This window comes from Manacus vitellinus, unplaced genomic scaffold (genome assembly GCF_001715985.3).
Source record: "Manacus vitellinus isolate BGI_N305 unplaced genomic scaffold, ASM171598v3 scaffold_22_pilon, whole genome shotgun sequence".
NCBI lineage: Eukaryota > Metazoa > Chordata > Aves > Passeriformes > Pipridae > Manacus > Manacus vitellinus.
The window spans coordinates 111,328-125,085 of NW_021939632.1; the positions used below are offsets into that span (position 1 = coordinate 111,328).

Genomic DNA, 13,758 nt, shown 5'->3' on the forward strand with positions numbered 1-13,758 from the left:
AAGGATGTGTTAATGAAACTGTTTTAATGGCTGCCTTGTAGTGACTAGGCAGGGTTTTTTCACCTTTTATGAAGGTGCGGTTTTCTTCTTTCCTGCTCTGATGGTTTGAAAACACTACCATTTGGAAAAAAAACCAAAACAAAACAAGGGAAATAATCAAATTTCTTAGTACAAACCTGGCCCATTTTTTGACTGGCCCATGGCTGGCAAGATAAATATAGTGATTTCATAGAGCTGAACCTAACTGTGATCTGTTGAACAAACATCAGCTCCTTAATTCTGGAATCCTTTTTTCCTTCCAGTTCTGAAAGGCCCTAAAAACTGTACTGTACTGTACTTTTCTGACAAAGACCACAACAAAAGCAAGCATATGCACAGTGGTGTTAGTGCCAGAGCTGGCAAAGGAAACACAGCCAGACAGTGACAGATTCAATTCAATTCAATTAGGTTCTCAGGAAACTGAATCACTTCACAGATCGGTAATGAGATATAAAATCTTTCACCTTTAGGTCACCTGTTCATTCTAACTAACATTTGCATTGATGACAATCTTTGCTTTCTCATCGCTGCTTCCTGACCTATGCCAGTGATATTATTTTCCTTCTCATTTCATTACTGAGGGATAATACTAGTTCTGGTTATTTCCTCTCAGACAAAGCCTGGCTGTCAAACAAGTAGGACTATCAGAGTAGAAAAAAGCATTTAAAGGTGATCACTGTATAATTTTGGCCTCATTCTGTTATCCAACAATTAGATGTCCACATCACAAATCCTGTCCTCTTGTTAACATCTGGGAAAGACAAGCAGACTGCTGAGAGGGAATACCTTGCTGCCCCACGGGTGTTTTGCCTTCTGCCAGCATTAAGGTGTGTAAAGCAGAAGGTGGGGAGGCTGCATCATATCTATCCTGGATTCAAAAAAAAGGATGCTAGTTTGCAGAGCTGACATTTTTGTTATGTGTCATAACTGTTAAATTTATACAAATTTGTAAGAGAAAGAAAAATAAATACAGTCCATTTCCAGTTACCAAAAAGATATATACCGTGTGCTGGTTACCAGCTGGCATATGTTGGCACAGCTCTGTTGAAATGTAACTGCAGTTTTAAGCTGTCTGAAAATATCTTGGATGCTAAGGAATATAACGTTGTACGTTTTCATCAGCTAAAGCAATATACATCAATCATCCTTTGTTACTACTAGAAATGAAGAGGGTATTATAATCCAAAAAATTTCTTGCATGGATTTTAGAGTGCTTTTCTGTGTTAATCACACCATTCCTCCAGGGCATACTTTTAGAGCCATCTCCTAAAGTAATGAACATTCTTGTACTGAGTACTAAAAATACTGCACTTTAGGATATATAATCAAGTTGATGCCTCCGGCTTGCTGGCTTTATGAACAGTGAGGGTAATATCACACTGAAGCAAGATCCCACTTAGGTCTCCCTCTGAGAGTTTTTTCTGTGTCCATACAAAATGTTCTTTCCCAAGCTCAGTACAAATCTGAAAAGACAATAAGCAAACATCTGGGACCTGCATTCTCTTGGACTGATCCCCATACACTTCTTGAGGATACAAGCTTAATCGCTGAGTGCCTCTAAATTCAGTGTCTTCCCCCATATGTTCAGCACAGATGAACTTTATAATCCCTTAGAAAAGAGTCCTACAGAAGAAAAATTTCCTCAGCACTTGAAGATGTGCCCCCAAAGATTTGGCAATGCACATATGTGAGTGGAGTATTGGTGAAAACATGATAAATCAGAAGGGAGTTTGCAATAGTTCACAGTTCAGCTGAGTTAAATGGGACTGTCAAGGTCTGAGTTCAGATCACTGGGGTCTCTGCTATAAACAGACTGACACAAATTGGTCAGGGAAGGCAGACAAATGTCTACAGTTTGTTCTCTTGGCAACACAAAAATACTATTTCTGATGATTGGGCAAACTGATTCCAAGAGCTTTTTACATTTCAAGGCTCTTCCATCTGGAGAGCTGTTCTCCTCTGCTGAACTTCCCAGTGGATGTGATAGCTCCATTTGGAGTTGTTGTTAGTCTTTTGGTTGGTCCCAGAGGAAGAGAGATTTACCTGTGAGGGTAATTTTTTCTCTGTGACAAGCAGTGCGATGCACAAAAATAATCATTCCAAGAGGGAAACTTGTTCTATTTTTCTTAAGTACTTCACTCTGATGATCAGTTTTCTTTAAAGGCCTCCTGAGTTGGGTACTTTGAGGCACCAACATATGTCGGTACAGGTGATGTATTGTATTATCTTGTCTGATAATTGCCTGTGATTCAAAACTTTAAGTGGGTTTAGCCTTAGGTGGTTAACTCTTCAGGAGAGATCTGTGACAGCCTGCTAATGGTGACGTGCAGAGATATGAGCTCCCATGGTATGGGGGGAAGAAGTGGAGCCTGCAGGTCTGAAGTTGCTTCACCAGTACATGAGTAGGTCCACGTGCTGTCCTAGGAATGGCTGCAGTAAATCCACTCCCTGAAGTGCCCAAGGCGGCATATAAACTATAGAAATAATTAATATTAATCCTTTCTCCTTTTACTTCTAAACTAGAATTTGGGGTGGTTCCATTAAATGCTTGCAGACAGAAACTTCAGGCACTTATTCATACTAAATACTTGACTTTCTATGAGGATCACTGGCTCCAACTGCAGTTCTCACTCGCTCATTCCTAAGTGGTTTTGTGCTCAACAAAGGCTCCTGATGTAAGTCCTGCTCTCCAGGCATAATGCATGCACAGAAGAATGATACAGAGATTACATAAGGTCTTTCTTTTGCTAATTTCTGGCACAATCACAAAAACAGTGTAATAAATTGCTGCTGTGTTTGTTTAAATCTATTGTGTTTCTTTTGAGACATGGTAGCTAATCAAGAAACAATGGGAATTATGTGATAGCAAATCATTGAGATTCCTTACTAGCTGAATTAAATAGCATGTGCAGCTTTAGGATCGGAACTACAAAAAAGCTAACAAGGGCTTACAGGTAAACCTGGAACAAACCTATAAGGCAGGAATGATCACAGTGCAACAACTGAGATTTTCCTACCGTTGTGGGTACATGTTCTCACTGCATGTGCTCTTTAGATGAAAGGATAGAGAGGCTAATTGTTATCTGTTTGGGAGAAAATGGCCTGAATTTTGGTCTTGCTTAAGTATAAATGAGAAGTATAAAAGAAGCATAGGAGACACCAGGTGCTGTTCAATAGAAGGCTGAATTCATGACTGGATGATTTGGTAGCTGGACCACTTACGGTTTCCCCGTGGGAAGTATTTTAAAAGAGCAGTCGCAGTGTGATGCCCATATTGATCCCAGTTTGCATGACTGGGAGCCCTCTGAATTCCAGCTGGTTTCAGAGCCTGAGCCTGGGGCATCCTGCTCTCCTTGCAGGCAGCCTGTGCTTGACCCACATTCAGGCTCCTTTGTGCCCTCATGGCAAAGCATTTGGGGTCAACTCGAGGAAAGAGTTGCGGTGTTTTTATCTGCTTGATATCCCCACAGATGGGATCGTTCACAGGTGCAAGAGAAGTCAACTCTATCCATAGGCATGCAAATGTATCTGGAGGGCACATGCAAGGCTTCTTTTGGGAATGCCAGCTGCGCTATCCTACAGCCGAACCCAGTGGTATTCGTGCATCACCTGTGTGTGACCCAAGCTAATGTTCCGAATAAGCAAAAAGGATCAGAAGCAGACCAATTTTACTCTTGCCTAATTTTGGTTTTTTTTCAGTCAATGTGAGTTAGCCTAGTTGAGAGATACAGAGTGTTGCCCTCTGATACAGTAAATACAGTCATTATGAGATGCAAGAGCAAATTGTACTTGGTTCTGTGTGAGCATGTCTGCCTGCCTTAATTTAGGCTAGATTCTGACTTCTGTTATTATTCTACTATTTTCTGTAGATCCTGAATAAATTCATTAACTTTGCCCATGTTCCTGAATCACAAACAATAAATATTACCTTAAAATACAAGCTAAAACTTTAGATAGATATATCAAACAAGAACATTTAGGGAAAGAGAGAGATGGTAGTTTTTACTTATAAGCAGTGGCTTGGTTTTAGTAGAAACCACTGGCCAGGAATTGCCAAACCCTATGAAACTGGAAGGACTAATTTCCTTTTTGATACCTTTGTGGGCTGAATTCCCTGGCTGCTCTTTACAGGCAGTGGGACTGTCAGATTATCACAGCAGAATCTTTGACCTTAAAAACTTAAGGAAAGTGCTGAGGGCATTTGTCTCTCATTAAGGATAATGGGAGTTGAAAGCTTTTAGAACTCTTCAGGATTAGGTCCAAAATTTGTACATCACAGTAGCAGCACAGATGTGCCAACAAGCAAGGCTTACTGAGAAGTGCAATTAATGTGAAACGAACTGCTTCCCTCCCCCTCCCCGGCCCCAGGTAGTTCATTGGCTCTGCAAATCCAGCTTCCAGCCCAGTTCAAAAGAGACTATGAAAACATGGGTGCATTGATAAAGACAGTAGTAGCAGATTTATTTTTTTTTTCTTTGAGAAGCAACCCAAACACATTGGTAATATTTCTGTTTGGAGAGTTTAACATTTTTGGCACAGAAAATTTGTTTTTGGAACACAGCCTACTAGAGACACAAAGTCATTAGCTTCTGGGTTATTACAAAGTTAATGAGGAAAGACTGAAATTGTTAAGTAGAATATTGAAATGTGCATTTAATTTTTATTTTTTCAGTTATGCTGGAAACAGACTGACATTTCAAGTTGATCAGAAGGAAAACAAATAACCTCAGCTATGGAGAGAAAAAGACAGCTACAGAAAAGGGAATTTGGGAAAAGACTTTCTCTGGACAGCAGTCTTGTGGTAAGAATGAATATTTACTGAATATATCTTCTGTCATATTTAGTTGTTAATAGGCAATACTAATAATTATGTGCATTTTAAAGGTGTTTATCTATTCATCACAATATGACAACCTTTTGTGATTATTAAGATTCTTCAGAGAAAAAGTACTGGAGGAGTTTTACAGCATTCTCGATAGAAATTTGTCATTATATATAAACATGTCCCTGAATTCACTGAATTTACCCAAGAAAGGAACCCAGACCAATATAACAAACTTTCAGTTAAAGTACTACTCAGCTTCTGTGGAATCAGTCTGTATTGCTTCATACTTAGCTTATGAGAGCTGTAGGTTACTTAGGTCATATAATCAGAAATGTTTATTTCACTATCAAGGATACAAATAAAAATTTTTTCATCATAGTGAATGTATAAACTTCTCTAATATCAACTGAAAGATAAACATAAATGTCACATGCTGTAAAATAATTGCTTTTGCTATACATAGGGTTTACATTAATTGGAGATTGCATTCTAATTTATTTTTAGTTAATGTTTTCAAATGCTGACTGAGATGAACAAGGAGTTTTTGAGCAGTACTATGGACACATGACTGGAAAATGCTCATGAATGCTGAACAGTTGTGTTCAAGGATAAATATACCCATGTCAAGTACTCAGCAGGCTAGTTTGCAAATACTGAAACAAGGAAAACTGAAAGAGCCAAGGAAACCCATGCCATCTCTTTGACATTAATATAGTTGATCTTCTGAGGAAGAAGGTTATTGTTAATAGAGCTGCCTTTTTTTTTTTTTTTTTTCTTTTTTTTTTTTTTGGTACTCATATGGCTGAGATTGATGCTGGGAAGTAATGGAAGCAGTTTAGTGCTCATTAATGAACACCAGTTTGGTTCCTTACATAAAGCACACAAAATACTAAACTTTGCCCAATGCCACTCATAAATAACAAGTCAAATGATTCACAAAGCAGTACTTGATTAGAAGAAGTAAAGGACAGCAGCAGGTTAACAGGGCACCAGAGAATAAGCAAGAATAAGCAATATGTACCAACAGGCATTTGAAGTCCTCATCTCCTATGGCTCCTTGAGCAGGTATTTCTCATCTCCTGTAACATCCCTTTACACACAGGTAGTGACTGTGGGACCCCAACCCTGTTGCCTGCAATGCTGGGTAGCAAGGCCTCATCCACCCCTGTGCTAACCCCACTACCTGAGCTGCCCACAGCTCACTCTGGCCAGTCACTCCTGCCTCACCTACATTGCAGTCTGCTGCTGAAATTTTCTCAACATAAAAGGCTACAAAGACGTCCTTGAAAATGGAAACTCTTCTGTTTTGTCTCTTTGGTCTGACTTCTCTATTCCCATGATGTAACGTGTTGCCCTAATTTATGGTGACCACATGTCTCAAGCAAATTTTAAGATGATTAATCTACCTTGAATTTTACTCATTATTACAACTGTGTAGTTTTCTTCATCTTATGCTAAAACTGTAGTTTGGGCTTTTTTTTTTTCCCCAGGGTAAAAGGCCCACTGACATAGTAAAAGCAGTGAACGCATACCAAGCAGGTTTCAGTCTATCCACTGATTCTCTTCATTCACCTGCTGTTCTCTTTATCAGGGCTAGTGGAACAGTACCACCTTCCCAGGTTTCTGCCCCTTCAAGGACTCTGCTTATCTCCCGTGGGCCTTGGCTACAAGGTCTGCACTTCTCCAGGGTATGTTAGTTGGCCAGTGAAGAAATGTGCAGATCATGTTTTAAAAGGGGTCTGCTTTTTTTTTCACTGTTTCTGATGATGATGAATTACACCCCTTTATTTTGAAAAATAACATCAGTTAGAGAGATATAAAAGTAGAAGGAGTAGCAAATTCTCCTCCTGACTCTAAGCTGCCCTCAGAATCCTTATGAGGAGACGTCTAAGCTTCTCCTGTTCAGGACATGCAAATCAGGGCTCTGATGGTGAGAGGTAACTGGTTTTAGCTTGTTCAGCCTGCAACAAAACCTGCCCTCTTAGCTTGCATGCACTCAGCAGACCATATCATTCTCTCAGTGCTTTAAAACTGTTTCTAGTTTGTGGGTATAGAAGGTAGATTTGGTATGAACTCACAATTTTATGTAATACGCTCCCAGTCCAAAAAAAATCTGGAAGGTTTTGTCTGCTCAGAAGTATGTTTATTCCCAGGGCCAACCTCTGTTATAAGTTCTAGGCATGCACACCCCCAAAACAGACTTCAGCCTAAATCCTGCAGCAAGAATGTACTGCTGTGATCCAAACAATCAGCCATGAACAGTCAATATTTATGTGGAGAAAAGAATACTCATAGAAACTGGGTACTGAAAGCCAAGGGAAATGCTAGCAGTTGTGAATTTTGCACAAAGATATTGCATAGTATGGCAAATCAGTACTGTTTTTCCCGAAATGCTTACAATCGTGTAAAGGACTAGATTTGGCCTTTACTAAATGTATTAAGATAGAAACTTTAATTTCCCTGAGGTGACTGTGTGATCTGCTGTGTGGATGGGAACAAGGAACTAGGTATTTCTGGCTTCCAGTCCCACCTATTGCAAATTTGGATTTGATTTATAGCCAAGATGGTGTACTATGTTTAATTCTTACCCTTCTATATCAGTATGGGCGGAGTAGAGAGAGACATTTGACAATGTCAGAGGGAATGCTGTGTAACACCATCAAAAGTGCTAGTGCATATTAAAATGCTCATAAGGACTTAATTGGAAGAGAAACAGAAACTGTGGCTGTATGAGAAGCTGACACTCTCACTGCTCTTCAGCAAGTGGTAAGCAGGGTGGGAGGTTACACAGCTGAAATCAGTCTTCAAGCACTGCTGGTGTGAATTAATGTTAATATGTGCCAGCTGAAGATCTGCGGCTAATTATCCCATATTGGTGTGAAAGTATTGAAGGACATGTCAGGGAAAGAGATATTGCAATATTTCAATATTTTGTACGTATAAACTGATCATGTCATCAGCCTGACACACCCAGTTTTAAAACAGTGTCTTTCGCTGTGGGTGTCACTCACAGGTTGTGCTTGCCTGTAGAGTTTCTCAGTGCACTCATCCATTTGCTGTTCTGGTGTCTTGCAGGTCAGTGTCTATGAAGCTTTATATTGAGTCGAATATCTGTAACTAGATCAGAGTCATTCATACATAATTAGAAACTTTTGAGCACTCTTCATTGTTTTGGAAGAGACATTTTGAGATTCAAATGCCTTCAGCAGCCTGTTAGTAAATCACACCAGATGTCTTGTGACTCCACAAAGTTCAACCAGGCAAAGCAAAGCCCTTTGTATTTCTCTTGTTTTCCCCAAATTCCTGTTCTATCATACCTCATCTTAATTATTGCCTTCGTATCATATGATGTCTGTCTTTATTACCTTGTATTACCGAATTCTAATCGAGCACTGTACTTTAGTCCATTCCCTTGCTTGTGTAAGTTCTTATGTCTCTCTTGTCCTTTCTCTTCCCAAAGGTTTTGTGTTTTAACCTCTCAGGCATTCAGGGCTGGACACTTTGCTGGGGAAATCTTGCCTTGATTTGCTCAAATGCAGCTTGTCCTTCCAGCATTATTGTATCTCAGAAGGAATTATGATTTCTGTGTTTAAAGAAAACGTGTTTCTACTTTTGTACTGTGAGATACAAATAGGCGTTTCTGATAACATTCCTCACCCTGCCCAGCTGCACTGCTTTTCCCATCTGCATCAGATTGTAATCTTCTTCTGGAATGCTTTTTTCCATGATTTAATCTACAAGTATTGCATAGTGATGTTTAAAAAAAATTAAATTCCTCTTCCTACCTCATCTTTTAGACTCTGAATATATAGGCCACAGTGGTATTCTATGGAAGAGTGAGAAAAGGAAAGAGTTGTTTCTGAAGAAAAGACATTACTTTCAACTCCTTAGAATATGGATCTGGGTCTTCAAAATATGACTATGAATTTCATCAGATGGTTTCATATTCAGGCCTATCCCATCAAACAATGAGTTTCAGGCTTCAGATAAGGAGAATCCATGTTAGAGACATCCTTCAAACAGAGAGAAATTTCCTAAACAAGAAAACACTCGTCCTTACACCACAGACACAGTAACTACCCTTTTTATCACCTCAGTTAAAGGAGAAGAGTTCAGTGTTGTTTTATATACTACTCTACCTCTTGCCAGCTGGTGTCTTGGAGGGATAAGCTTTACAAAGAAGGTAAATAAACTTTTTAAAATTAAAAAAATATAGATGCACAAATATGTTCATAAAATGTGCTTCATAGAGGGCATTTTTTTTTAATTGAGTAATGAAGGACCTTATGAATTAATACTTTACTGGAAGTTAGTAATCTGAAACGGTGTATTTTAACAAGATCCAGAATCCTACCACTATTAAGAAAAGGCAGAGAATGCAGCAGAGGAATTGATAGCACTGCAGCCTAGGTCAAAGGAGCATCTTACTATTTGCTTCAAGGAAATTAGATCCCTATCAGCTTTTAGTCATAATATCACAGATGGTATTCCAGAAATTTCTGGTATAGCCAATGGCTGTTATTGCTCTGTCACCTTCCAATATTGGCAACATGTTGGAGATTTATTATACACCCACTCATTTACATTTGCAGACAAAGCAGGTAAGCCTGCAGTGATGTTGTTTCATAGCTTGGATTCAGATGAAACAGCTACAAAATATTAATTTTGTAGCAATTCTTACAGGTAATCCTATGAGATCAGTTACAGAAAATAATATCTTTGTAATTTCTACCTGATATTTGAAACCCAAAACATATCACCGAAGGAGGAGACACTTTTTACAGTTTCAATATCATTTTATGCTACCTTACAATGCTATTGTATTTTGGGTTTATAAAGTTTTCTTCTGCTAATTGATTACAATCAAAACACCACAACTCTGGAAACCAAACAGATTTGCGATAGGAGGACTAAAACTTCTCTGGTTCTAAATAGCAGATCTTCATTCCATCATGTTGTTCTGACATTAACAAAGGTATTTTATTGTATATGTAGTCATAAGATGAAAAGATAGACAACCATTGAAGAACAAAGTGGAACTCTGCCCTGTTGGATTGCTGTGTAAGAAGTGAGACCAAAGCCATTGCTGTTATTGCCACACTACTTCTGTTTAGCATGAAAGCAAACTGCAAAATTCATAATATTGTTGGAATGTATTTATTTGGAATACATTGCTTAGCTGTCACATACCTCTGTGTCAGATTGTTTTCTGCTAAAGGAGAAAGAGTTCTTTCTGAAGAACATTTTGCTTACTGTGTGGCTTAAATCCTTAAATCCTTTAGATTTAGTTAAAAAGAACAGCTTTATAAAGTGAAACAGTGTGAACATTTAATGGTTTTAATTTTTTTCATGTTAAATCATTTCAGCATATTTAGTTGAAAATAACTAGTGAATGAAAGTAGGTAAATACAGGACAGAAAGGGATTTTTCTGAGTTCTTTTTTTTTGTGCTTCAAACTGGAATACAAGAAGGAAGCTAATATGAAAATTCGTAGTAAAATACAAAATATACTTCAATAGCATTTAAGCACATGCTTTCTTAATATAGGTAAAATGAAGACATTTTTGATGTGAGAAGACTTCTTTGCTGATATTTGCAATTTATTATTCGGTGTGTGAGGGAGGCAGCTTAGACAGGGAATGCTGTTAAAAAGGCTAATGAAAGGATTGGTTGTATTTCAGATTTTCTCTACAGAAGTTCTTCACTAAAAAGAAAACTGGAAAAACCCCCAAAACTAAATAGACCCTAAGCCAAGCTTTTAAGTAATTTGTGTGGGATGAGGAGAGTGTTAGAACATATCACTGCCACCAGGGCTGCATTGGTTACGCTATTCACTAGGGTGCTCCTTGAAAATAATAAAAGCCCTATCCTTTGCCTGATCCAAACTGTCCAGTTGCCTCCCAGGCCCTTTTGATCAGGAAAAAGTCAATGTTTCAAACTGTGCTCTTTATTTATGTGGATAATTCCCAGCCTGACTACACACGTGGTTGGCCCTTGCAGCTGTGGTGGCATTTAGCTAGGGAGATTTGAGAGCAGAATATCTTTTAGAGGCAGCCAGCATTTATCAAAGCAAAAGCTTTTGTTTTATTTAAAATGAAGCTTTTACTTCTGAAAGCAAGCTGGGGTCAAGTGCTTCGCTGGTGGCTCGTGAACTGTGCCCTGCTGCTTTCATTCTGGTCACCCACTCCTGTGGGACTCTGTAGGATGAGCTTTAATGGCACCACTTTGTTGTAACAAGGGTAGAGTGTAATGTAATGAATTGTACTGGGACATGGGAGTAATACCTTCATCAGCCTGTGCTTCTGCTGGTTTCATGGGCACAAACACTGAGTTGAATTGGAAGGTGTTGAGAAGTGTGCTTGCGTTATGTGGGGCTGGGAGCCAGGTGTTTGAGGGTTGAGCCTGACATCTGTCACCTCTAATCAATTTCTAACTCAGTTTAATAAATTGCTAATTCAGTTTTCTCATTAATAAAATTCTGATTCGGTTTTCTCATCAATAAATTTGACGTTGTAATAATTTCTCTACCTCATAAGTATTCTAGGAGCGGTCTGTTATTAGCATGAGTCTGTGGCTTGCTTTGATATCTTCAGATGAAAGGTGTCACAGTGAATGTGACGTTACAGCAAAGCTGTGAAAAGTGCTGCACCAGCAAGGCAGAAAGGGAACCCTTCCTACGTGGGAAATAAATTCAGTGAAGGGAATAGCCCTGTTATTTTTCCTAGATGACTGTGACATTCACAGTGTGTCTTACATCACTGTGTAACATAACATAACCCAGCCTTTTCAAACAAAAGGTGGTATTAAAAATATTGCCTTGTCAGGTGTCTGCTAATGTTCTAACTTTCGTAAGCTGATAATCCTTTCCACCTAAAAAGTGCTGCCATATTCCCTATGAATCTGCAAGTATTTTTTAATCCTCTCAAAACTTGGATTTTTATTTGTGTGTTAATTTATAATTTAGAATTTTATTCATCTGCATACACCATCAATAAGAAAACCTGTGCCAAGGATTTAATCTGGCACTGCAAAAGCATTAGAAAAGACACACAGAATGTGAGTCTCAGACAAATAGATTTCAGTGTTTTGTAGAGGCAAGCTAAAACATTCATAACATCCAGTGCATACAGCGGGAGTGTAAGTCAAGAAGAATGGTTTAATAAAGGTGACAAGTGGGGAATTTTAGATAGAAGACAGAATACAGGAAAGAACACTAGTGAAGTACAGCTTGTGTTACTAATACAATAGGTTAAGGTTTGCACATTCACAGGGAAAACCCTAAGTTAGGGAATTGACACAAGGACTGAGTAAACTGAATTCTAAGAAAAATCCACTCATAAAATCATAGGATGGTTTAGGTTGGAAGGGACCTTAAAGATCATGTAGTTGCAACCCCACTGCGTATTCCTCATGACAAAGTTAGCATCATGCTATTCTGCTAATCTGACAGTAAGGACGTTTATTCCAATGAAGTGCTATCAACTGTCTATAAAATAGTCCTGAAATCTGCTTGAAACTTTTTAGAAAAAGAAAATCCCTGTGTGGGTAGAGTGTGTAAAAACCATCTAAAGAGAAGAATAGATTTTCTTGTGCACACCCAGTGCCTTTAACACCAGGACTTTGAGGAAATGGAGCTATCTATAAATATAGTGCCAAGAGCACTGACTTGTCTGCATTTGCATTTTCAATAAAGTGAAAGTCGAGTCAAGAGCTCTGGTGTTAGGCACAAGCAAACACAGAAGAAAAGGACCATCTAAACGGATCAGTTTACAGCAGAAACTGGGGAGAGGTGAGGAGAAAGAAACCACTGGTTTCTCTAAGCACAGCAGTGCTTAGGGTTGATGTTAGCATATCCCTAATGCTAACAATGCGGGAAACTGTGGTCTGCATGGATTTAAGGGCATCATTTGCCAGCACAGCAGTACTTCTAGGGTACTAGAAGTATAATCTACATCAGCTTGGATAAAGAGCAGAAAGTCACTAGTTCCACAAAGAAAGATAGATGATGGCACTTCCATGTAGCAGTGGTGGAGATGACTGGTTTGGATTTCATTTGTGGAAGACAGATTCAAAAATAAAGAAGTGTGTAAGGCTGTGGACATTCTGGGAAGCAGTTAAGTTACTCTAAGCCCCACTTTTGAACTCTGGAGCAGCCTGGCAAACCTACCATCATAACTAAAATATACGGGGGCTGTGAGTTCAAAAGGACTCTATGAACCCAGGGAATTATATTAGAAGACATGAGTGCTGGATCTAATGTAAAGAAATGGCTCCATTAGGTGCCAGTGCCATGGAAAGAACTGAAATTCGTGCTTGAAGTGGTACAGGTAGTGACCTATTGCTTTGATTAAAGCTTATACCAATAGAAATCAGTGAGCCTTTTCAGAAAAACTGGAGATGTGGATAAACAGTGAGCAGTAGGAAGGTGCTTGAAGAGAGACTAAAATTAAAAAGCTCGTACACAACATTGAAACCAAGAAAACAGTGCATGGAGCACATCGTTCCTGAGCAACAGTTGGAATAATATTCCTGCTGTAAGATACCTCAATGGTTTGTTTATTGATCAAAAGCACTGACACCAACACAGGCAGAAGTATACTCCAAGAGAGGAATTGTTTACCATTTGTTGCTGCACATTAGAAGTCACATCAATAGGTATATATGGTGACATGGCGACAGCTGAAACAGAACTCATGTCCCTAGAGACTGTGCTTTGACAAACTGCTGGCTTTTGCTTTCTCATATCTTTGGCACATAAACCTAAAGTGACAAATTTGAGACTTGAAGGTTAAAATAAAAACTTTAAGAGAAATTTCTGTAGCTGATCTGCCCTTGTTCATTGTCACAGAACTGGATGCAAAAGTGAAGGAAAAGTAAGAAGTGCAGAGAACAGA

General features: G+C 38.8%; 1 protein-coding gene across 1 annotated transcript in view; it reads left to right on the top strand.

Annotated features, from left to right (window-relative positions):
• Nucleotides 1–13,758, top strand: part of NCKAP5 (NCK associated protein 5) — a 369,416-nt gene that overhangs the window by 15,086 nt on the left and 340,572 nt on the right. The window contains exon 2 of the mRNA XM_018072435.3: nt 4,712–4,840. Coding sequence (XP_017927924.1) covers nt 4,772–4,840 — 69 coding nt within the window. The 5' untranslated portion in view covers nt 4,712–4,771. The remainder of the gene's footprint in view (nt 1–4,711; nt 4,841–13,758) is intronic.